At 36.3% G+C, this 27113-nt stretch overlaps 1 protein-coding gene across 1 annotated transcript in view; it reads left to right on the top strand.

Annotated features, from left to right (window-relative positions):
* The window catches only part of CPNE8 (copine 8), a 302127-nt gene that overhangs the window by 202253 nt on the left and 72761 nt on the right, over positions 1–27113 (top strand). The window contains exons 10-12 of the mRNA XM_007459917.1: positions 6217–6292; positions 23665–23718; positions 25849–25910. Coding sequence (XP_007459979.1) covers positions 6217–6292; positions 23665–23718; positions 25849–25910 — 192 coding nt within the window. The remainder of the gene's footprint in view (positions 1–6216; positions 6293–23664; positions 23719–25848; positions 25911–27113) is intronic.

Consider the following 27113-nt stretch of genomic DNA (forward strand, 5'->3'; position numbering starts at 1 on the left):
GGGGACGCGGGTTCGTGCCCCGGTCCGGGAAGATCCCACGTGCCGCGGAGTGGCTGGGCCCGTGAGCCATGGCCGCTGAGCCTGCGCGTCCGGAGCCTGTGCTCCGCGCCGGGAGAGGCCACAACAGTGAGAGGCCCGCGTACCACAAAAAAAAAAAACTGGAGATAAATGAAAACTTCTATGTTGAATACATTCATATATATCTTATATATAATAATTTCTACCAGTAAAAACAAACCAGGACATTACAAAGAAAAAAAATTACTTTTGTCAGAATGTGCTGATAATCTGTGTTTACTGGGGCAATGAATTAAGAATCATGATAGTGCTGTAGATTTAAGTATAGACCAAATCATAACTGAGGAATAGTTAAAGACATATTTCTGACTTTTTAAAGGAAACTAAATTCTCTGTCTGGATTTGAGGAAGTTACAAGAAAAAAAAGACTTGATTTTGTTGAAATTTTAAGAATCAGTGAAGGCTAGTGTCATCTCATTAATAAAAAATTCCTAAATGCTAAAAAGTTGGTTCAAAGTCAAAAGCTTTGACTAGAAGGAAAGCAAAAAAAAAAAAAAAGCAAAATCAGGGACAGCTGATATGCTATTGTTATCTGGACTTATAAAGACGTTTTGTGGTGATCATGGGAAATCACAAGTCCCATGGTACATTTTACTTGTAATTATGGAATTAATAGCTTGGTTTCAAATAGGAAAGATCCTGCCAATTTTTGTGCTGAAATCTTTTCAGTATCCCAATTAGAGAAATTATCTTTAATATACAGTTTGTTTACAAATCCTCATTTGCACACCTGAAATATGTCACACTCCAAAAGAGAGGTATGCTTAATGAATTAAGCATTCTTACATAAGACCAGTACAAGCCACAGGTATATGTGTAACTCCCAAATATCAATTCATAAGCCTGTTACATCTTCAAAGGGTTATTTTGATTAAAGCTTCTTTAAAATTATACATATAAGTGTCTAGAGTCATATTACTAATCAGAAAAATATATTTTAGTAATGTCTTTTATAAGAAATAAAACACCTTTCACAGAAAGAATTCAAATGAATTATCTAGGATTATTTTCAAAACAGTAAATAGATATTGCCTCCAATTTTTAGGTGAAGACATAAAGACCCCAAAGTAACTGATTTACTCAAGACAACATGATGAGAGAGAGAGGGATGAGATGGATTCAGTATGTATTTGTCATTTGTACCTATGTGCAAAAATTAGTTTAATGACTGAGAGGAAAATAAGCATCATCTATTCTGCCCAAAGCAGGTTGATCTTCAGGAAGATCATTGGAAACACCAAGCAAAAGCAATATTCTCGTCTCTTTTTTCTATCTTTGGTGTGATTATGTGGGTGCATTTCTATGGGAAAATAACCCTCAGATTTGTTTCAAAGAAATAGAGTAGCAATGACTAATATGTTTTGCACTTGGCCATTCTTTTGGACTAAATAAAATTCATGAGAGGCAAAATTGTTAATATTACTGGCAAGGTAAGATTACAGCATGACCATGATATTAACTTGAGTATATTTGCAACATTCAAAAATTCCCATTGGTCACCAGGCACTGAAGTAGATGCTGAGAATACTGAGATGAAATTATCATCTTTCTTAACTTCAAGTATGATATAAAAGCTAAGAGGGGAAATATATAAACAACAGCTGTTATACAATATAGGAAGTATGATGATAGAGAGAATTGGGTTTTTTTTTAAAACAAAGAGGAAGAGCATAAAGCAGGAAAGATTTCTTAGAGGAGACAATAGCGAAGCAGTAGAGTGAAAGATAAGTGAAACAAGATGCCAAAAGTAGGGGAAGATGGACACTTTGTTAAATAGGGACTGTCCTACATGTTTCAGATATAAATATGAATATACATAATACCCATTTCCACTATTAATAGAGCATAGAAATGATTATAATATTCAGATTTTATTCAAAAATTTAATCACTTTACTCAAAAAGACATTTTAGCCAAGTTACCACCTAAAATATTAATCAGTTTGCTCTCAATATTGGTTTATTTCCTCAGATTTTAAATAACATATATCAATTATAAAAAATTTTTGGAAAAAAATTAGAGATGTAAGTGGACACAAATCAGATCAACCACCCTGCAGTAAACTTTATTTTGTAAATGCAGTCAGAGAGGTTGAGACTTATAACATAGAATAATTATTTTAGTTACAATTAAAGTAACAGGAAATAGCAAAGCACTATTATTGAATCTCAAGGAAATTGTTCATTGTAATTTATTATCAAAGTTCTTTTCATCATATTTCTCTGTATAGTGAGAACTGTTTCAACATTACAGAATTGACAGATGTGAACAGATAAAAATATTAAGTTACTTTTAATCTCAGAAGAATCTAGTAATGGTTGATGATAGGGAAAAAGATAATTATAAGAATAAATCAGTGAAAACCACCTTCAATACTTACTTTAAAGTACTTATCTATGATTTAATATATAGCATTTGAAGAACGGCAGTTGACAAAGGAAACCTAAAATTCCCATGCATTTCAAGAGATCTATGACAAAATTGACCTGAGGATTATTCACTTATCCACCCAGATTCTTCAGATGTATTTTTTTTTTTTTTTTTTTTTTCTTTTTTCTTAAATTCCATATATATGTGTTAGCATACGGTATTTGTCCTTCTCTTTCTGACTTACTTCACTCTGTATGACAGACTCTAGATCTATCCACCTCATTACAAATAGCTCAATTTCGTTTCTTTTTATGGCTGAGTAATATTCCATTGTATATATGTGCCACATCTTCTTTATCCATTCATCCGACGACGGGCACTTAGGTTGTTTCCATCTCCGGGCTATTGTAAATAGAGCTGCAATGAACATTTTGGTACATGACTCTTTCTGAATTCTGGTTTCCTCAGGGTATATACCTAGTAGTGGGATTGCTGGGTCATATGGTAGTTCTATTTGTAGTTTTTTTTCCTTGCGTTATGCGGGCCTCTCACTGTTGTGGCCTCTCCCATTTGCGGAGCACAGGCTCCGGACGCGCAGGCTCAGCGGCCATGGCTCACGGGCCCAGCCGCTCCGCGGCATGTGGGATCTTCCCGAAACGGGGCACGAACCCGCGTCTCCTGCATCGGCAGGCGGACTCTCAAGCACTGCGCCACCAGGGAAGCCCTTCAGATGTATTTTTGAGACAAAGTACCTTATGTCCAGGCTTGGCTATTTCATTGCTGTTGCCACTTATGTTTATGACCTTTTGACAAATCATCAATTCTTGATCATCCATTTCTCTGTATCTGAATAGATGCAATGATGTGTTTTCTGTATGCCACAGAAATCTTGTTTTGGAGCATGAAATGTAATTTGTGACTCAATACATTTTCTCCTCTACAGCACAAGGATGGCATTGCATTTGTATGACATGCAAATTGTTTTATGCAAAATAATCATCTTTAACAAGATTCAGAAGGGGGAACAAGTATTTTATTCATTCTTTATTTATGTACTGTCTTATTCTGAGAAGATCCAAGGAAGCTTATAATAAGACATAGTGAACTAAACTGTGTGAGGAAATTGAAGCAAAGGGAAAATAAGAGTAAGATATCTGAAAAGGTTGCTGAGGATTCCTAGCACATCATGAAAACATATCGTGCTAGAGATGTGCCACAAATTTGGCTTAAGCTCTTTTAACAACCAACTTCAGAGGCAAAAATCTCATTTCATGATAAACAGGGTCTTTTCAGAATAGGAAACACAAGTGAGCAGCACAGATTCCTAGCACTGAGACCAAAGAGAATTGTACCCCTTTGTTAATCACTCAACTCTGCAGGGTAACAAATTTAACAAGAACAAAATAGATCTAAATGTTCAAAAACTGCTTCTTAGAAAGTTTCACCATGACTTCAGCATGGCATGTCAGTGTGCAGTTGAGGAAACCTGACCATTGCACTTGGGTCCAGATTTGCCACTCTGTTGGACAGGCTTTATCCAGATGGATGTATTACATTTTCTTGAGATGTGATTGAGTAATTGCATAATTAATCTCAACTGAGTACTGGAAACCAGTAACTATTGCTTCTCTCACCCAAGTTCTTGATTAGTATTGAGTGGCAGGAGGCCTAAACATTGAATTTAAACAATGAACCAAACAGGGGTAGAATTTACACAGTCAGAAAACTACCATGAGGGAGTAAATGATCCAGCCATTTTCTAAGGCTTCAATATTAGGTTCCTACTACAAGTGTGGTGAGCTCTGGTTATACAAGGCTTGTCCACACTTACCAATATCAAAGTGTTGTGTTTAAAGTGCTTTAATAGAACATTTTCTTGGTGACTATTACGTAAGTTATATAAAACACACATAGCAATGGAAGAGGATAGGTTCTAAGCAGAATTTCCATAACTCAGAATTTTTAAGATTTCTGTGAAAGATATCACAGTTATAAGCTTGCACTTCTAAAAGTCAAAGAGAATTATTTTATTTATAAGAAATATGTAGCACAAAAGTACTGTTTTGTAATTTTCCCTGTGTAAATTGAAAGAGTGAATACTGGAGGTTTGGATTCACAAATGCAAAAATGCAAATATATTTGGTTACAGTCTTCAATGGTCTTTCCTTTTATCATTTTCATGTGTGTAGATCTGCTTTTGAAAGTTAAATCTAAAAAAGGTCAAGGTGATACTGGTGTAAAGAGGAATGCCTTGTATAGACTATTGTCATAAATGTACAAGATCTTTAAGATAAGGGAGAACTGGGAGGCTGGATATCTAAGTTTTATCTTAATTAAAAAATATTTTTTTAATTACAAAAATGCTACTTAAATTAATGGCAGCAAGTTTTCCTTTGAAATCCCAGCTTTAGCAATCAGTAGTTTGGTTGGCTAGCCACAATTTGCTTGTTGCTTGTTACTGGTCATCAGGTCTATGGAAGGTTTAGGGATTTTAGTGAATAACACTTAAACATAAACCTTCCTGGAGTTTGGGGAAAATATCCATTTTTATGGTAATAAACACCTCACATTTGCAAGCAAATGGGCCAAGCTTAAACTCTTATGATACAAATAGCAGTGACAACACCCCCTATGTTTGTTATACTACTTCAGCTCCTACAGTCTTTATCTTCTTCCTCTGATGCATTACATTTCACCACTGCACCAAATACCAGCATTTTATGTTTATTTCTCAGCAGTGTGTATTCAACCTAGTGTTGACCATTAAATTAGTGCAGAGTAGTAGAATACACCTCCCTTCTAAACTGGTGAATGCATAACATCTGTTTTACAGTTGCATAAGCCAGCCTCAGTAATCACATTGGTAAGGATTTTATATTGAGAACTAACATACGCTTTCTCAATCCTTACCCTTCTACACCTAAACTGAGAAGGCACCTGTAAAAGTTTTGCTTTCTGAGAAGGCAGTGATGATTGCTTTAAGGTAAAGAAGTTTAGAATAACCATGTTTTGTATTAACAATGTACTTTAAAATTATTAGTATAAGGCTTGGTGAATATTCTCTATGTTAATGTTTAAAAATAGTGTCCCTTTGGGGCTTCCTTGGTGGCGCAGCGGTTGAGTCTGCCTGCCGATGCAGGAGACACGGGTTCGTTCCCCGGTCCGGGAGGATCCCGCGTGCCGGGGAGCGACTGGGCCCATGAGCCATGGCCACTGGGCCTGCGCGTCCGGAGCCTGTGCTCCACAGTGGGAGAGGCCACAACAGTGAGAGGCCCGCGTACTGCAAAAAAAAAATAATAATAATAACAATAATAATAATAATATCCCTTTTAAAACTAGTGTCCTATTACATCCTGGTCATAGAAAAGTTTGAAGATTTTGTATATTATATTTGTGATTATTGATATGAATAATAATAAATTTTTGAGTGTCTTAAACTTTCATCCTAATTGTTAATCATTTGGATAGCATAGATGATGAAATGCTTTTGAGATATGAGTTATTAAACCTAATATACCTATTTGAAATATTAGCATTGGTGGGATAAATTAAAAATTTTTTGAATACTAACAAAATGTAATTTTGGGTATGCGTAACAATTAAAGAACAATGAAATTATGTATCAGTGTGTTTTAAATTATCACGTTATTATGTTCATAATAATATCAAGCATTTTTCATGATTAAACTATATTTTTTAAAGCTTTAAAATATAATTAACAAATGTATGAAAACTAATACTATGTATATTTTTCCCCTTTAATTTTAGTCATGATTTCATTGGAGAATTTACAACAAGCTATAGGGAACTTTCTAGAGGACAATCAGAGTTCAATATATATGAGGTAAGAGGAATTTTATTTTAGTATTATTTTTCTCTGGAATAAGTATATTTATTCTTTTAAAGTATAGGTTTTTACAAAAGATAATTGCCAAAGGTTACCAATATGTGTAAGAATCTTTAAGCTTATTGAGCAGATTGGTTTTTGAGATTAAACAATAGTATTTCTCTTCAAATGACACAGTCTTTCAAATCTACTTTGAGTGATTTAAAAATTCTTGCTTATGAAACGTTTTCTTATTTTAAAAACATTCAATATAGCTAAAAGTTTATGCTTCCTTGAGCTTCAGCCTTTATGTTTTGCCTTCCTAAGCTCTTCCTCAATCCTTTTTTAATAAAAATAGAAAAATTTTCTGTGTCGGCATGGTGTTAACATAACAAGTCTTTTTTTTGCTTAGTATGTTTGAACATCTTACCTGTTATTTAGATGAAAACTGAAGGAAATCAGAAAGTATGATTCAGTCATTAAAGAAATCCAAGTTATTAAAGCAAACACACTAGTTATTTCTGCCTTAAACCTATTTTGCCAGTTAACTACCAGATATGTGTTGAGCATAAAGTATGTTCTAGCACTGTTAATCCTTGAGCTTTGTTATCTGTACATTCTCTGTGACTTTTTTAAAAGACTTTTGATGTGGACCATTTTTAAAATCTTTATTGAATTTGTTACAATATTGCTTCTGTTATATGTTTTGGTTTTTTGGCCCTGAGGCATGTAGGATCTTAGCTCCCCAACCAGGGATCAAACCCGCACCCCTTGCATTGGAAGGTGAACTCTTAACCACTGGACCACCAGGAAGTTCCCTCTGTGATTTTTTAAATTTAATATACATCATTAGCAAAGGAGAATATCTCAGTACTTAGTCAATAATGATAACTCTTTCCTGCCAGATTGACACTATTTGACACTAAAATTGACCTCCTTTAAGTTAAGAGTTGAGGAATCTCCTTCTCCTATCATCTTCTTACTAGACTAAAACAGTTGTATTCCATGCATTCATACATTTATTAGTTTATGAATAAAATATGACATGACTTCTATATTCCACACTCTATATTAGGCCCCAAGGATGCAGCAATGAATGAAAATTTCACTGTCTAATGGGAGAGACAAACACGTAAAATGCATTTAGATTATCTGATAGGTGCTATATATACCTAGTTGACTATGAGATATCTGAGTGGGGTGCAGCAAACTTATCCCAAGAAAGCTACCCAGGCAAAGACAAAGTTGGAGTAATGGATCAATTTTTCTATCTGGGTCTTTTGGGAACAGAATATTAAGGCTCTAAATAGACAGTAGAAGTAACATAAGACAGGTTGTACTTATATGGATGCCTGTTTTTTTCTCCAAACCCTCAAGGCTGAGGAGAAACAACACATGCATACTAGTCCTCCTTGTACTTAGAACTCATTTACTGCCAGTCACATAATGCTCCAAAGATCAATTATTTTGAGTTTCCTTAGCTTTAAAATGTCTTCTTCTCTTTGGATCTCTCTTATCCAACAAAGTTTGCTTAATGAGATTGGTGTCACATCTGATGTTATGACAAAGAAGCTTAGTAACAATTATTCCTTATTAAATACCTGCATGAATATTTGTGCCATAACTTCAAATAAAAATGTGTTCTTATTATTCATATTATCAATAGAAGAGATCAGTCTGAAGAAAGTCTGGAGGAACATTATGTGTTATGTCTAAGTAGTTTTAGAATTTCAATGGACAGCTAGCTCTTGGTCTAATACACTGGAAACTTCATTTTCTTCATGTAAGGGATTCAGTTTTGTTGAGACAACCATGGAAATTTTCAACCATTATTCCTTCAAATATTCTTTCTGCCCCTTTCACTCTCCCTTCTCCTTTTGGTACTCCCAGTATATATATATATATATATATATATAAATATAATGTTATGCTTGATCATATCTCACAAGTTCATATTTTTTACTTTTTCTTTCTTAAACTAGAAAATCTCAACTGACCCATCTTCAAGATCACTCATTATTTCTTCTGCCAGCTCAAATGTTCTATTTATCTCCTCTAGCAAATTTTTCATTTGTTACTGTGTTTTTTAAGTTGAGAATTTCTATTTGGTTCTTTTTTATAATTTTAACCTACTTATTGATTTTTCTATTTGGTGAGACATTGTTTCATACTTTATTTCTTTATATATAGCTTCTTTAATTTTTTAAACATATTTATAGTAGCTGATTTAAAGAATTTATTAAATAAATCCCATATTTACGAGTTCCCAGGGGCAGTTTCTATTGATTGCTTTTTTCCTCTGTATGGGCCATACTTTCTTGTTTCTATGCATGTCCTGTATTTTTGGTTGTTGGTGAATGTTGGAAAGTTTTAAAAAATATAATATAGTAACACTGGAGATCATATCCCCTGCTTTTCCGGGATTTGTTGTTGTTGCTGTTTGTTTGTTTAGTTACTTTCCTGGAGTAATTATGTAAAGTCTGTTTTCTTTGCCGAGTGGGTTATTTCAGTCTGTGCCTTGTTAGCTAGTGGTCAACACATGATTTGACAGAGATTTGTGTATATTGGTGCACTTCTTATATGCTCCAAGTATAAAATTCTGCCTTGGCTTTCACTTGCTGTTTAAACAGAGACTCAAAGTCAGTCAGAATTGAAGGATTAGGGCTTCCTCAAGGTCTTCCCTGGCCATGCATATAGTCCTGCACAAGTATTTGGTCTTCTAGATCCCCAGCAATATGCCTGAGCTTTTAAAAACCTCCTACTTGGGCTTCCTTGGTGGCACAGTGGTTGAGAATCTGCCTGCTAATTCAGGGGACACGGGTTCGAGCCCTGGTCTGGGAGGATCCCACATGCCGCGGAGCGGCTGGGCCCGTGGGCCACAACTACTGAGCCTGCGCGTGTGGAGCCTGTGCTCCGCAACAAGAGAGGCCATGATAGTGGGAGGCCCGCGCACTGCGATGAAGGGTGGCCCCCGCTTGCCACAACTAGAGAAAGTCCTTACACAGAAACGAAGACCCAACACAGCAAAAATAAATAAATAAATTAATAAACTCCTACCCCCAACATCTAAAAAAAATAAAAAATAAAAAAAAATAAATAAATAAAAATAAAAACCTCCTACTTGAGATCAGATTAAGAAGGTGGAGGAGTAGGACATGGAGCTTACCTTCTCTCACAAATTACATCAAAAATACACCTACATGTGGAGCAATTCTCATAGAACATCTACTGAATTGTGGCAGAAGACCTCAATCTTCCAAAAAGGCAAGAAAAATCTCTGGATAAGGCAAAAGAAAAAAGAGGGAAAAAAAAAGAGAGAGAGAGAAAGGAATCAGGACAGGACCTGTGCTCCTGGGAAGGAGCTGTGAAAGGGTAAAGTTTTCCACACACTGGGAAGTCCCCTTACTGGCAAGGAGATCAGTAAGGACAGAGAGGGAGCTTTGGAGCCTCTGAGGAGAGCACAGCAACTGGTTTACAGAGGGCAAAGCACAGAGAGACCCTGAACACATGGTCAGTGCCACCCACCCAGCACTCCTCAACCTGAGACATTCATCGCTGGTGCAGGTGGGGGCTGTGTGCTGAGGCTTGGGCTTTTATGGTCAGACCCGGGGGAGAGGACTGGGGTTGGTTGCATGAAGACAGCCTGAGGGGGGTAGAGTGTGGTGTGAGAGGAGGCCTGGGCCCACCAGAGAGAGAGGGTGCTATTGTTGGGGGGCATGTGAGGAGAGGGGTGGACCCACCATAGGAGCTTCTTTCTCCACACACACTCTCAGGTGGCAGGGCATCATCTATATGAGCTCCAGAGGTAGGTACAAGCTGCCACTGCCATCTCGGACTCCAGAGGCAGGTGCAGAACACTGCCAAGGGTCCTGTGACGGGGAGCCAACCACTGCTCCTGCTTTCCTGGGGGCTTGCACAGCCCGCCACCACCAGAGAGGGTCCTGTGACTGGGCACCAACTGCTGCCTCAGATTCCCTGGGAAGGTGCATGACTCACCATGGCTGCCAAGGGTCCCACAACCCAGAGCCAACCTCTGCCTCCACCTTCCTGGGAGCCTACATGAGCCATGTGCCTGCACACCCCTTATCAAGGGGAAAATGGCCAGCACACACTGAGGAAAGAGATGGCAATCATCCAAACCAAAAACAGCCCTCATGACAAAAAAATATTTAACCCATACAAGCTATGCAGGGAGGCTCCTGTATATAAATAGCCCTCCAATACTACAGTAGATAGCTGTTTCCCCTAAACTCACAGAGAAAGAGAAATATAAGCAAAATGAAGAAGCAGAGGAACAACTTCCATTAAAAGCCCAAGAGAATTCCCCTGAAGGAACAAACAGTGAAACAGATCTCTTCAGTCTAATAGACACCAAGTTCAAAAAGGAGGTAATGAAAATACTGAAGGAATTAAGAAAGGCTATGGACAGAAGTGCAGATTACTGTAAAAAGGACTAGAAACTATAAGGAGGAGCCACGAAAATTTAGAAAATTAATTTGCTGAGATGAAAGCTGAGCTAAAGGCAGTGAGTAGCAGAATGAATAATGCAGAAGAAAGAATAATTAATCTGGAAGATAGAATAATGGAAATTACCCAATCAGAGCAGCAGATAGAATGTCAAATGCAAAAAAAAAAAAAAAAAAACAAAATGAAAGCAATATAAGAGACCAATGGGATAATATAAAATGTGCCAATCTATGCATAATAGGGATTCCAGAAGGAGAAGAACGAGAAAAGGGGATTGAAAATGTATTTGAAGAAATCATGGCTGAAAACTTCCCAAACCTAAAGAAGGAAGCAGATATCCAGTTACAGGAAGCACAGAGAGTCCCAAACAGACCTACATCAAGACATATTGTAATAAAAATGACAAAAGTTAAAGACAAAGAGATGATTCTAAAGAATCAAAAGAAGAACAAAGAGTTCTTTACAAGGGAACCCCCATAAGGCTGTCAGCTGATTTCTCTACAGAAACACTGCAGGCTAGAAGGGAGTGGCAAAATATATTCAACGTCTTGAAAGGGAAAAATCTACAACCTAGAATATTCTACCCAGCAAGATTATTATTTAGAATAGGAGGAGAAATAAAGAATTTCTCAGACAAGGAAAAAATAAAAGAATACAGCAATACTAAACCTATCCTAGAAGAAATATTGAAATATCTTCTCTAAACAGAAAAAGAGCAAGAAGATATAGGAAAGAGGAAATCATAATTTGAAAGTAAATCACTTAAATTAGCCAGTACACAGATCAAAAAGATTAAAAAAAAAACCTATTTGTGAGAGTGATGATAAATGCAAGGAACAGCAAAAGGATAAACATGAATATGTAAAAAAGGACATCAAAATCATAAAATGTGGGGAAGGAGAGTAAGAAAATGCAGATTCTTGGTGTTGTTTAGAATGTGTTTCCATCTATATGACTATCAGTCTAAAGCAAGCAGATATAGGAAGAGGATAATGTACTTGAAAAACAGGGCAACCACAAATCAAAAACATACAAGAGATTCACAAAAACCAAAAAGAAGAGAACGCAAGCATAAAATAAAAGGAAATGATCCAACGACAAAAGAAAAGCAAAAAGAAGGGAACAAAGAAGAAACAAAGAATCAACTGGAAAACAAGGTCTAATATATATCAATAATTACCTTAAATGTCAAGGGACAGAATGCTCCAATCAAAAGGCATAGAGTGGCAGCCTGGATAAAAAACAAGAGCTTACAATATGCTGCCTGCAAGAGAAAGACACCCCCTCTTAGGACAAAGAATATACATAGATTGAAAGCAGCGAGAGGATGGAAAAGATATTTCATGCAAACGGAAATGAAAAGAAAGAGGGTGTTGCAATACTCATATCAGACAAAATAGACTTTAAAGGAAAGGTGATAAAGGACATGATATAATGAAGAAAAGATCAATACACGAGAGGATTTCACACTCATCAACATATATGCACCTAATATAGAAGCACCCAAATACATAAAATAAATACTAACAGACATAAAGGGAGAAATTGATGGGAATACATTAACAGTAGGAGACTTTAACACCACACTAACATCAATGGACAGATCTTCTAGACAGAAAATCAATAAGGCAACAGAGATCCTAAATTATACAATAGAACAGTTAGACTTAATTGATATTTTCAGGATATTATATCCAAAAAAAAAAACCAAAAACAGAATACACATTCTTTTCAAGTGTATATCAAACATTTTCTAGGACTGACCACATACTAGGGCACAAAGCTAACCTCAACAAATTTAAGAGTATAGAAATTATTTCAAACATCTTCTCTGACTACAACAGCATGAAGCTAGAAATCAACCACAAGAAAAGAAATGAGGAAAAAAATGATTCCATGGAGACTAAACAACATGCTACTAAAAAACCAATGGGTCAAAGAGGAAATCAAAAAGGAAATTAACAAATACCTTGAGACAAATGACAATGAAAACAAAACCATACAAAATCTATAAGATGCAGCAAAAGCAGTTCTTAGAGGGAAGTTCATAGCAATACAGGCCTTCCTCAAAAAGCAAGAAAAATCTCAAATAAACAACCTAACCTACCACTTAAAAGAATTATAAACAGAAGAACCAACAAAGCCTAAAGCCAACAGAAGGAAGGAAATAATAAAGATCAGGGAGGAAATAAATAAAATAGAGATTATCAAAACAGTAAAAAACAAAAAATTAATAAAACCAAGAGCTGGTTCTTTGAAAGGGTAAGCAAAGATGACATACCTCTGACCAGGCTCACCAAAAAGAAAAGAAAGCGAACCCCAAAAAACAAAATAAGAAAGGAAAAAGGAGAAATCTCAACTTATACCACAGAAACATGAAAACATACCATGAACAATTATACACCAACAAATTTGACAACCTAGAAGAAATGGACAACTTTCTAGAAACATACAGCCCACCAAAATTGAATCAAGAAGAAAGAGATAATTGAGCAGACTGATTACTAGAAGTGAAATAAAATCTGTAGTAAAAAAAAAATAAAAACCTCGCTACAAACAAAAGGACCAGATGGCTTTACAGTTGAATTCTACCAAACATACAAAGAAGAACTTATACCTATTTTTCTCAAACTCTTCTAAAAGATTGAAGAAGAGGGAACACTCCCAAAGACATCTATGAAGCCACCATCACCCTGTACCAAAACCAGACATACCATCAACAAAGAAAATTACAGGCCAATATCTTTGGTGAATATAGATGCAAAATTTCTCAATAAAATATTAGCAAACTGAATCCAACAGCACATAAAAATATCATACACCATGACCAAGTGATATTCATTCCAAGCTCACAAGGATGGCTCAACACACACAAATCAATCAATGCAATACACCACATTAACAAAGAAAAGTCAAAAACTACATGATCATCTCAACAGATGCAGAAAAAGCATTTGACAAAATTCAACATCCATTCATGATAAAAAAAAAAAAAAAAACTCTTACCAAAGTGGGAATAGAGGGAATATATCTCAACATAATAAAAGCCATTTATGACAGACCCACAGCCAATATAATACTCAATAGTGAATACTCAATGGTGAAATACTCAATGGTAAAAGCCTTCCCATTAAAATCTGGAACAAGACAAGGATTCCCACTCTCACGACGTGTATTCAACATAGAATTGGAAGTCCAGCCACAGGAATCAGACAAGACAAAGAAAGGTATCCAAATTGGAAGGGAAGAGGAAAAATTGTCACTATATGCAGATGACATGATATTATACATAGAAAACTGTAAGGACTCCACACAAACACTTCTAGATCTAATAAATGAATTTAGCAAAGTAGCAGGATACAAGATTAACATTCAGAAATTGGTTTCATTTCTTTACACTAACAATGAAATATCAGAAAGGGAATGTAAAACAAAACAATACCTTTCAAAATTGCACCAAAAAAATAAAATGCTTAGGAATAAACCTGACCAAGGAGGTGAAAGACTTATATGCTGAGAACTATAAAATACTCTAAAACATTAATAAAGGAAATTAAAGAGGATTCAAAGACATGGAAATATATCATGTGCTCTTGGATTGGAAGAATTGGTATTGTTAAAATGGCAATACTACCCAAAGCCATCTACAGATTTAATGCAATCCCTATCAAATTGCCTATGACAGGGGCCTCCCTGGTGGCGCAGTGGTTGAGAGTCCGCCTGCCGATGCAGGGGATACGGGTTCGTGCCCCGGTCCGGGAGGATCCCACATGCCGCGGAGCGGCTGGGCCCGTGAGCCATGGGCGCTGAGCTTGCGCATCCGGCAACGGGAAAGGCCACGACAGTGAGAGGCCCACATATCACAAAAAAAAAAAAAAAAAATTGCCTATGACATTTTCACAGAACTAGAACAAATAATCCAAAATTTTATATGGAACCATAAAAGACCCAGAATTGCCAACCCTGAGGAACAAAAACAAAGCAGGAGGTATAACTCTCCCAGACTTCAGACAGTACTACAAAGCTACAATAAATAAAGTGGTGTTGGTACAAAAACAGACATACGGATCAATGGAAAAAATAGAGAGCCCAGAAATAAATCTACACACCTATGGTAAATTAATCTTTGACAAAGGAGGCAAGAATATAAAATAAGAAACAGTCTCTTCAGCAAGTTTTGCTGGGAAAGTTGGACAGCTGCATATAAATCAATGAAGTTAGAACACACCCTCACACCATGCACAAAAATAAACTCAAAATGGCTTAATGACTTAAATATAAGATATGACACCATAAAACTCCTAGATGACAGCACAGGCAAAACATTCTCTGACATAAATCGTACCAATGTTTTCTTAGGTTCATCTCCCAAGGCAATAGGAATAAAAACAAAAATACACAAATGGAACCTAATCAAACTTACAAGCTTTTGCATAGCAAAGGAAACCATAAAATAAGCAAAAAGACAACCTATGGAAGGGGAGAAAAATATTTGCAAATGATGCAACCACCAGGGGCTTAATCTCCAAAATATACCAACAGCTCATACAACTCAACAACAACAAAAAAAACAAACAACCCAATCAAAAAATGGGCAGAAACCCTTAATAGACATTTCTGCAAAGAAGACATATAGATGGACAAAAAGCACATGAAAAGATGCTCAAAATCACTAATTATTAGAGAAATGCAAATCAAAACTACAATGTGGTACCACCTCACACCAGTCAAAATGGCTACCATTAAAAAAATCTACAAAGAACAAATGTTGGAGAGGGCGTGGAGAAAGGGAACCCTCCTACACTGTTGGTAGCAATGTAAGTTGGTGCAGCCACTATGGAAAACAGTATGAAGGTTCCTCAGAAAACTAAAAATAGAATTACCATATGATCCAGCAATCCCCCTCCTGGGTGTATACCCAGACAAAACTATAATCCAAAAAGATACATGCACCCCTATATTCATAGCAGCACTATTCACAATAGACAAAACATGGAAACAACCTAAATGTCCATTGACAGATAAATGGATAAAGAAGATGTGGTACATATATACAGTGGAATACTACTCAGTCATAAAAAAGAACAACATAATGCCATTTGCAGCAACATGGATGCAACTTAGAGATTATCATACTAAGTCAGAAAGAGAAAGACAAATACTATATGATATCACTTATATGTAGAATCTAAAATATGGCACAAATGAACCTATCAACAAAACCGAAACAGACTCACAAACATAGAGATCAGACTTGTGGTTGCCAAGGGGGTGGGGGGAGAGGGATGAACTGGGAATTTGGGGTTCGTAGATGCAAACTATTACATTTATTTTATTTTATTTTATTTTTTAACATCTTTATTGGGGTATAATTGCTTTACAATGGTGTGTTAGTTTCTGCTTTATAACAGAGTGAATCAGTTATACATATACGTATGTTCCCATATCTCTTCCCTCTTTGTCTCCCTCCCTCCCACCCTCCCTATCCCACCCCTCCAGACAGCCACAAAACACCGAGCCGTTTTCCCTGTGCCATGCGGCTGCTTCCCACTGGCTATCTACCTTACGTTTGTTAGTATATATATGTCCATGTCTCTCTCTCGCCCTATCACACCTCACCCTTCCCCCTCCCCATATCCTCAAGTCTGTTCTCCAGTAGGTCTCTGTCTTTATTCCTGTTTTACCCCTAAGTTCTTCATAACATTTTTTTTTCTTAAATTCCATATATATGTGTTAGCATACGGTATTTGTCCTTCTCTTTCTGACTTACTTCACTCTGTATGACAGACTCTAGATCTATCCACCTCATTACAAATAGCTCAATTTCGTTTCTTTTTATGGCTGAGTAATATTCCATTGTATATATGTGCCACATCTTCTTTATCCATTCATCCGACGATGGGCACTTAGGTTGTTTCCATCTCTGGGCTATTGTAAATAGAGCTTCAATGAACATTTTGGTTCATGACTCTTTTTGAATTCTGGTTTCCTCAGGGTCTATACCTAGTAGTGGGATTGCTGGGTCATATGGTAGTTCTATTTGTAGTTTTTTAAGGAACCTCCATACTGTTCTCCATAGTGGCTGAACCAATTCACATTCCCACCAGCAGTGCAAGAGTGTTCCCTTTTCTCCACACCCTCTCCAGCATTTCTTGTTTCTAGATTTTTTGATGATGGCCATTCTGACTGGTGTGAGATAATATCTCATTGCAGTTTTGATTCGCATTTCTCTAATGATTAATGATGTTGAGCATTCTTTCATGTGTTTGTTGGTAGTCTGTATATCTTCTTTGGAGAAATGTCTATTTAGGTCTTCTGCCCATTTTTGGATTGGGTTGTTTATTTTTTTGTTATTGAGCTGCATGAGCTGCCTGTAAATTTTAGAGATTAATCCTTTGTCAGTTGATTCATTTGCAAATATTTTCTCCCATTCTGAGGGCTGTCTTTTGGTCTTGTTTATGGTTTCCTTTGCTGTGCAAAAGCTTTGAAGTTTCATTAGGTCCCATTTGTTTATTTTTGTTTTTATCTCCATTACTCTAGGAGATGGGTCAAGAAGGATCTTGCTGTGATTTATGTCATAGAGTGTTCTGCCTATGTTTTCCTCTAAGAGTTTGATAGTTTCTGGCCTTACATTTAGGTCTTTAATCCATTTTGAGCTTATTTTTGTGTATGGTGTTAGGGAGTGATCTAATCTCATACTTTTACATGTACCTATCCAATTTTCCCAGCACCACTTATTGAAGAGGCTGTCCTTTCTCCACTGTATATTCCTGCCACCTTTATCAAAGATAAGGTGACCATATGTGCATGGGTTTATCTCTGGGCTTTCTATCCTATTCCATTGATCTATCTTTCTGTTTTTGTGCCAGTACCATACTGTCTTGATTACTGTAGCTTTGTAGTATAGTCTGAAGTCAGGCAGCCTGATTCCTCCAGCTCCATTTTTTGTTCTCAAGATTGCTTTGGCTATTCGGGGTCTTTTGTGTTTCCATACAAATTGTGAAATTTTTTGTTCTAGTTCTGTGAAAAATGCCAGTGGTAGTTTGATAGGGATTGCATTGAATCTATAGATTGCTTTGGGAAGTAGAGTCATTTTCACAATGTTGATTCTTCCAATCCAAGAACATGGTATATCTCTCCATCTGTTTGTATCATCTTTAATTTCTTTCATCAGTGTCTTATAATTTTCTGCATACAGGTCTTTTGTCTCCTTAGGTAGGTTTATTCCTAGATATTTTATTCTTTTTGTTGCAATGGTAAATGGGAGTGTTTTCTTGATTTCACTTTCAGATTTTTCATCATTAGTATATAGGAATGCCAGAGATTTCTGTGCATTAATTTTGTATCCTGCTACTTTACCAAATTCATTGATTAGCTCTAGTAGTTTTCTGGTAGCATCTTTAGGATTCTCTATGTATAGTATCATGTCATCTGCAAACAGTGACAGCTTTACTTCTTCTTTTCCGATTTGGATTCCTTTTATTTCCTTTTCTTCTCTGATTGCTGTGGCTAAAACTTCCAAAACTATGTTGAAATAAGAGTGGTGAGAGTGGGAACCTTGTCTTGTTCCTGACCTTAGTGGGAATGCTTTCAGTTTTTCGCCATTGAGGATGATGTTGGCTGTGGGCTTGTCATATACGGCCTTTATTATATTGAGGAAAGTTCCCTCTACACCTACTTTCTGCAGGGTTTTTATCATAAATGGGTGTTGAATTTTGTCAAAAGCTTTCTCTGCATCTATTGAGATGATCATATGGTTTTTCTCCTTCAATTTGTTAATATGGTTAATCACATTGATAGATTTGCGTATATTGAAGAATCCTTGCATTCCTGGAATAAACCCCACTTGATCATGGTGTATGATCCTTTTAATGTGCTGTTGGATTCTGTTTGCTAGTATTTTGTTGAGGATTTTTGCATCTATGTTCATCAGTGATATTGGCCTGTAGTTTTCTTTCTTTGTGACATCCTTGTCTGGTTTTGGTATCAAGGTGATGGTGGCCTCGTAGAATGAGTTTGGGAGTGTTCCTCCCTCTGCTATATTTTGGAAGAGTTTGAGAAGAATAGGTGTTAGCTCTTCTCTAAATGTTTGATAGAATTCGCCTGTGAAGCCATCTGGTCCTGGGCTTTTGTTTGTTGGAAGATTTTTAATCACAGTTTCAATTTCAGTGTTTGTGATTGGTCTGTTCATATTTTCTATTTCTTCCTGATTCAGTCTTGGCAGTTTGTGCATTTCTAAGAATTTGTCCATTTCTTCCAGATTGTCCATTTTATTGGCATAGAGTTGCTTGTAGTAATCCCTCATGATTTTTTTTATTTCTGCAGTGTCAGTTGTTACTTCTCCTTTTTCATTTCTGATTCTATTGATTTGAGTCTTCTCCCTTTTTTTCTTGATGAGTCTGGCTAATGGTTTATCTATTTTGTTTATCTTCTCAAAGAACCAGCTTTTAGTTTTATTGATCTTTGCTATTGTTTCCTTCATTTCTTTATTTCTGCAGTGTCAGTTGTTACTTCTCCTTTTTCATTTCTGATTCTATTGATTTGAGTCTTCTCCCTTTTTTTTTTCTTGAGTCTGGCTAATGTTTTATCTATTTTGTTTATCTTCTCAAAGAACCAGCTTTTAGTTTTATTGATCTTTGCTATTGTTTCCTTCATTTCTTTTTTATTCATTTCTGATCTGATTTTTATGATTTCTTTCCTTCTGCTAATGCTGGGGTTTTTTTGTTCTTCTTTCTCTAATTGCTTGAGGTCCAAAGTTAGGTTGTTTACTCGAGATGTTTCCTGCTTCTTAAGGTGGGCTTGTATTGCTATAAACTTCCCTCTTAGAACTGCTTTTGCTGCATCCCATAGGTTTTGGGTCGTTGTATCTCCATTGTCATTTGTTTCTAGGTATTTTTTAATTTCCTCTTTGATTTCTTCAGTGATCACTTCGTTATTAAGTAGTGTATTGTTTAGCCTCCATGTGTTTGTATTTTTTACAGATCTTTTCCTATAATTGATATCTAGTCTCATGGCGTTGTGGTCGGAAAAGATACTTGATACAATTTCAATTTTCTTAAATTTACCAAGGCTTGATTTGTGACCCAAGATATGATCTATCCTGGAGAATGTTCCATGAGCACTTGAGAAAAATGTGTATTCTGTTGTTTTTGGATGGAGTGTCCTATAAATATCAATTAAGTCCATCTTGTTTAATGTATCATTTAAAGCTTGTGTTTCCTTATTTATTTTCATTTTGGATGATCTGTCCATTGGTGAAAGTGGGGTGTTGAAGTCCCCTACTATGAATGTGTTACTGTCGATTTCCCCTTTTATGGCTGCTAGTTTTTGCCTTATGTATTGAGGTGCTCCTATGTTGGGTGCATAAATATTTACAATTGTTATATCTTCTTCTTGGATCGATCCCTTAATCATTATGTAGTGTCCTTCTTTGTCTTTTCTCATAGTCCTTATTTTAAAGTCTATTTTGTCTGATATGAGAATTGCTACTCCAGCTTTCTTTTGGTTTCCATTTGCATGGAATATCTTTTTCCATCCCCTTACTTTCAGTCTGTATGTGTCTCTAGGTCTGAAGTGGGTCTCTTGTAGACAGCATATATATGGGTCTTGTTTTTGTATCCATTCAGCCAATCTGTGTCTTTTGGTGGGAGCATTTAGTCCATTTACATTTAAGGTAATTATCGATATGTATGTTCCTATTCCCATTTTCTAAATTGTTTTGGGTTCGTTATTATAGGACTTTTCCTTCTCTTGTGTTTTTGTCTAGAGAAGTTCCTTTAGCATTTGTTGTAAAGCTGGTTTGGTGGTGCTGAACTCTCTCAGCTTTTGCTTGTCTGTAAAGGTTTTAATTTCTCCATCAAATCTGAATGAGATCCTTGCTGGGTAGAGTAATCTTGGTTGCAGGTTTTTCTCCTTCATCACTTTCAGTATGTCCTGCCACTCCCTTCTGGCTTGTAGAGTTTCTGCTGAGAGATCAGCTGTTAACCTTATGGGGATTCCCTTGTGTGTTATTTGTTGTTTTTCCCTTGCTGCTTTTAATATGCTTTCTTTGTATTTAGTTTTTGACAGTTTGATTAATATGTGTCTTGGCGTATTTCTCCTTGAATTTATCCTGTATGGGACTCTCTGTGCTTCCTGGACTTGATTAACGATTTCCTTTCCCATATTAGGGAAGTTTTCAACTATAATCTCTTCAAATATTTTCTCAGTCCCTTTCTTTTTCTCTTCTTCTTCTGGAACCCCTATAATTCGAATGTTGGTGCGTTTAATGTTGTCCCAGAGGTCTCTGAGACTGTCCTCAGTTCTTTTCATTCTTTTTTCTTTATTCTGCTCTGCAGTAGTTATTTCCACTATTTTATCTTCCAGGTCACTTATCCGTTCTTCTGCCTCATTTATTCTGCTATTGATCCCATCTAGAGTATTTTTCATTTCATTTATTGTGTTGTTCATCATTGTCTGTTTCATCTTTATTTCTTCTAGGTCCTTGTTAACTGCTTCTTGCATTTTGTCCATTCTATTTCCAAGATTTTGGATCATCTTTACTATCATTATTCTGAACTCTTTTTCAGGTAGACTGCCTATTTCCTCTTCATTTGTTAGGTCTGGTGGGTTTTTATCCTGCTCCTTCATCTGCTGTGTGTTTTTCTGTCTTCTCATTTTGCTTATCTTACTGTGATTGGGTTCACCTTTTTGCAGGCTGCAAGTTCGTAGCTCCCGTTGTTTTTGATGTCTGTCTCCAGTGGCTAAGGTTGGTTCAGTGGGTTGTGTAGGCTTCCTGGTGGAGGGGACTAGTGGCTGTGTTGTGGTGTATGAGGCTAGATCTTGTCTCTCTAGTGGGCAGGTCCACGTCTGGTGGTGTGTTTTGGGGTGTCTGTGGACTTATTATGATTTTAGGCAGCCTCTCTGCTAGTGGGTGGGGTTGTGTTCCTGTTTTGCTATATGGTTGGCATAGGTTGTCCAGCACTGTAGCTTGCTGGTCGTTGAGTGAAGCTGGGTGCTGGTGTTGAGATGGAGATCTCTGGGAGATTTTCGCCGTTTGATATTATGTGGGGCTGGGAGGTCTCTTCTTGACGAGTGTTCTGAAGTTGGCTCTCCCACCTCAGAGGCAGAGTCCTGACTCCTGGCTGGAGCAGCAAGAGCCTTTCATCCACTCGGCTCAGAATAAAAGGGAGAGAAAGTAGAGAAGCGCCATGGGAAGAACATCAGATTTTGGTCAGGAGGCAGAAGACAGGAACATGGGTAGCACTTTGGCGAAGAAACCTTTATTGGGGTTTCTGCTGGTCTCAGAGAGCCTCCTGGGGATGCAGGAAGGCAACAGGAAGGGAGGGTGCGGGGGCAGGTAGCAGCTGCTGCTGGTGAGGAACATAGACACTGGTGGCTGACTTACTGGGGAATCAAACTATTACATTTAGAGTGGATAGACAACAAGGTCCTACTGTATAGCACAAGGAACTATATCCAATCTCCTGAGATAAACCATAATGGAAAAGAATATTAAACAAAGAAAGTATATATATGTAAAACTGAGTCACTTTGCTGTTCAGCAGAGATTGGCATAATATTGTAAATCAACTACATTTCAATAAAAAATAAATTTAAAAAATAAAAAGGACAAAATTGAAAAAAATTATAAAATAAAACAGAACGAAATGTTAAAAACAAAACCAGAAACAACCCAAGCAGCAGGAGCATCTGAGGAACGGAAATAATTAGCAACTGTTGGAGCTGGGATGTAATTAGATTTGGGTTCTTGTTGTTTTTGACTCCAATAATGGCTAAAATCTTTTTCTACATTTATTCTTTTAAAGGCTGTGTGCAAAAAAGAAAACACACAAGTTACTTTTATATTCTTGTAAAGAGTCTTTATAACTGCTGATAAGATGAGACAAAGAGGAGGCGGTCCCTATGGATGGTTTCTTATCTTCACTACCTTGTAGGGTATGATTCTCAACCAGGCAGAATTAAATGGGATGATGAAAAGCCCATGGATAATAACATTTAAGACCCAACTTAAAATTAAATAAAATCCTAAAATGAAAACAAATAAGTAAATAAATAAACACCTCCTACTGCTTTACAGATCATTTTGGCAGGTAAAGACCTTCTCCTGGTGGTTCCCCAGGCTTATGGGACTACCTTCAGAATTGCAGTTGTGCTGGTTTGGAGCTAGTTTTAAGGCTGTTGCTAGGTCTACTGTGGGATCTGCAGTCGGGATGCTTGTTACTAGGGGCTCAGGTGAGTGTGGATTATGTGCAGTGCTGGGTGGATGAGACTGGCTCCAGTACTTTTGTTCAGTAGGGTGGTCCTGGGCCATGGTTCCTTTTCAGGGTGTACAGTTGGGTCCTCAGTCAGTCAGCCTATTTCTAAGTTTGTGAACTGGTATGACTCCCACTGGGACTCCCACAAGGACTCCAAACTTTTACACGTTATTATGTATCTGATGGAAATTATTACCATTAAAAGCAATAAGTAGAGCCCATAAATACTCACATATTTTGGTGATTTGTCATGTTAGTGCATTTAATCAAGTAAAACGTATTATGTCTCTTGAATATATTTTATTTATTAGAGAAACCCATAGTTTTTCTACAAAGCAATCACTATTATTTGGGACCTTGAATATTAAAAATCTCTCTCACATCAAGAAGATGTAAATGGGTAGGGTAATCAATGCATAAAGTTACTGAGAAGAATATTACTGAAAGAATATTACTGAAAATATATTTTGATATAAGATGATCACTAGTAACTTTTGCAGAGAAGTTTTGGCTGATAGACTATCTAGCAGTCATACTAAAGGCATTTGTAAGGGAATAAATAAATGCCTTCATGACAAGAAGTGAAAGGCACCAGGTTGGACTACACATTTTTAAAATATTTCAGTATAAAACCTGACATTGTAATTGTTTTATCTGCTCTTTAAGGTGATAAATCCCAAAAAGAAAGGAAAAAAGAAGAAATACACTAATTCAGGAACAGTAAGTCAAATTTTATGTTATTCATTAAGGATTCAAATAAATGAATAAAAAATATATATAACATTTTGTATTGAATAAAAGCTACTAAAAACTGCACTGTTTCACTTAGAGTTTTAATGTGAATGTATATAATAAAAAATTAACTTGCTATGGGGATTGTAATGGAGAACACATTATAGGAGGTAGCGACCCAGCTTCCTGCAAGTTGTCCTAGGGGTTGAATGGCCTCTGAGAGAAGATGAAATTTTGTTATGAATTCTTCATTCAATGAAATCACACTTTTTTTTTTTTTTTTAACATCTTTATTGGGGTATAATTGCTTTACAATGGTGTGTTAGTTTCTGCTTTATAACAGAGTGAGTCAGTTATACATATATATATGTTCCCATATCTCTTCCCTCTTTGTCTCCCTCCCTCCCCCCCTCCCTATCCCACCCCTCCAGACAGCCACAAAGAACCGAGCCGGTTTCCTTGTGCCATGCGGCTGCTTCCCACTGGCTATCTACCTTACGTTTGTTAGTATATATATGTCCATGTCTCTCTCTCGCCCTAACACACCTCACCCTTCCCCCTCCCCATATCCTCAAGTCTGTTCTCCAGTAGGTCTCTGTCTTTATTCCTGTTTTACCCCTAGGTTCTTCATAACATTTTTTTTTCTTAAATTCCATATATATGTGTTAGCATACGGTATTTGTCCTTCTCTTTCTGACTTACTTCACTCCATATGACAGACTCTAGATCTATCCACCTCATTACAAATAGCTCAATTTCGTTTCTTTTTATGGCTGAGTAATATTCCATTGTATATATGTGCCACATCTTCTTTATCCATTCATCCGACGGCGGGCACTTAGGTTGTTTCCATCTCCGGGCTATTGTAAATAGAGCTGCAATGAACATTTTGGTACATGACTCTTTCTGAATTCTGGTTTCCTCAGGGTATATACCTAGTAGTGGGATTGCTGGGTCATATGGTAGTTCTATTTGTAGTTTTTTAAGGAACCTCCATACTGTTCTCCATAGTGGCTGAACCAATTCACATTCCCACCAGCAGTGCAAGAGTGTTCCCTTTTCTCCACACCCTCTCCAGCATTTATTGTTTCTAGATTTTTTGATGATGGCCATTCTGACCGGTGTGAGATGATATCTCATTGTAGTTTTGATTTGCATTTCTCTAATGCTTAATGATGTTGAGCATTCTTTCATGTGTTTGTTGGCAGTCTGTATATCTTCTTTGGAGAAATGTCTATTTAGGTCTTCTGCCCATTTTTGGATTGGGTTGTTTATTTTTTTGTTATTGAGCTGCATGAGCTGCCTGTAAATTTTAGAGATTAATCCTTTGTCAGTTGATTCATTTGCAAATATTTTCTTCATTCAATGAAATCACACTGGAGAAAATCAAGTAGACCTGAAAAAGTGTAAGTTGTAATAAGAAATATTATACTCTTTATAGGCTATACTTAAGACTTGTTTTATAAGATGTGAAAGTATTTGTTTATAGTGCATTAAAATTGACAACTCTGTGGAAATGCTGGACTAAATCAGTTCAGGAAGGTGCAAAGATGAAAGTATGTTAAAATTGTGAAAAATCAAAATCATCCTATTTTGATAAAAATTATACTGAAAATTTTATCCTATGATTAATTTTCCGTGGGAGAAGCAAATATAAGTTCCCTTCAAGTTTTCTTTTAAAAGATTTTTATAAAGCAAGGCATTTAAAATATTAGATGGCCTCATTACAGGTCCCTGACAAAAACACCCATTTCTTTTTATGGTTTAGCTCACTGATTTTGATTTTTTAGTTTTAACCATTTTCTAGCTTCCTTTCATCTTTCCTTTATATCTAAAATGGGAAGTAACACAGTGTCCTTGTAGATAATTTGCATGTTGTTCTTCAAAGGAAGTAAACTGGTCATAGAAAGGAGTCATTTAATATTTTGGCCCCTTTTCTTCTGATAATTTTAAATGTAAGAAAAATCAGTCCTAGTAAATTTTAATAAAGAATAATATCTTTACTAATTTTCAAAATACTAGGAAACATGATTTACTCTCTAACAGAAAAAAAGTCCATTTGGGGATGCAATTAGTACTAGCAGGTAATTCTGCCTCCTTTTTCTTTTCTTTTTTCAGGTCACGTTACTTTCTTTCGTGGTAGAAACAGAAGTTTCATTCCTTGACTATATTAAGGGAGGGTAAGTCATTCTCTGAAATTGTTTCATTGCTTAAGCAATGGTGAGAGGCAAGTTTGAATGTGTTTAGAAACTTCATGACAACAGCAGTCAGAGACATCCAGTATATAAGCCTCTTCCTAATTATAATTAAGCAGGGTTGTTTTGGGTTTTTTGTTTTGTTTTGTTTTGCCAATACTGATTTATTGCTAGAGTGTTGTCAAGCCAAAGAAGGATTGAGAGAATGAGGGGGGCCAAAGGAACAAAGGCAGTTTCCCCCAAAACAGAGAGTTTACCCCCTTCTGCTCTTTGTTAAGAAAACAAAACAAACAAAAGCTATACTTGCCCAAATGGGGAATCTCTGCTATATATGGGCATCTTGAAACCTGCCACCTGGATACATAGACTAAGAAGCTACAGGGTGATTGTTTCAATAAAGTTAAAAGAAAACGTACTAAATAGGAAAAAATGTTTGCCAACTCTCCTTAGTATTTCGATGTTTGTGTATATTTTTGTCTTTAGAAGATGGGAAAATAGAAAGTTGAATTTGTCATAAAAAATAGATTCCTGTATAAATAAACTCCTTGGTAGCTGTAGCTAATAGTTGATTAAAAAGATGGACATCTCTTAGCATGCTCTTTATAAACTTAAAAAAAGTGCTTGATAGATCTGGCTATAATTTGCATGTTGAAATGATGATTTGAAGTTTTAAAATACTAAAAATTCCTTTTAGTTTTTGTTTTGTTTGTCTTTGCTTTGTGATCATGTGAAGTGGGTAATGTGTGTGTGTGTGAAAAATATCCAATAAGTATTGTCAGCAGTATAAATCAAGTAATATTTTGATGTGCATCTAACAGTAAAAGAAATTTTCAGAATCTATTACCAATAAATCACTTTTATTGGTTGTGCACATTCTCCTTTTGAGGATTCTTAGGGATAATTAGAGCAAATGGGTTTCTACAATACTTAAGCAATAACAGTATTGACAACTGTCATTTTTATGCTTCTTATCACCTCCAAGATTTTTTTTTTTTTTTGGTTTACACACATCCTATTTATATAGCACTGCCTGTGCTGGAAGAAATGCTAGTGACCTTTTTCTGACAGAAGTCAGTGTATAAATGGAGCCCCAACCTATGAGGTACACTTTGTTCCAATACTGGCTTCCCAAGTGTTTTATAAAAACCCATTTTTTTAATTTACAAATGGGATATGGAGAAATAGAGT

The sequence above is a fragment of the Lipotes vexillifer genome, unplaced genomic scaffold (assembly GCF_000442215.2).
Source record: "Lipotes vexillifer unplaced genomic scaffold, Lipotes_vexillifer_v1.1 scaffold2018, whole genome shotgun sequence".
NCBI lineage: Eukaryota > Metazoa > Chordata > Mammalia > Artiodactyla > Lipotidae > Lipotes > Lipotes vexillifer.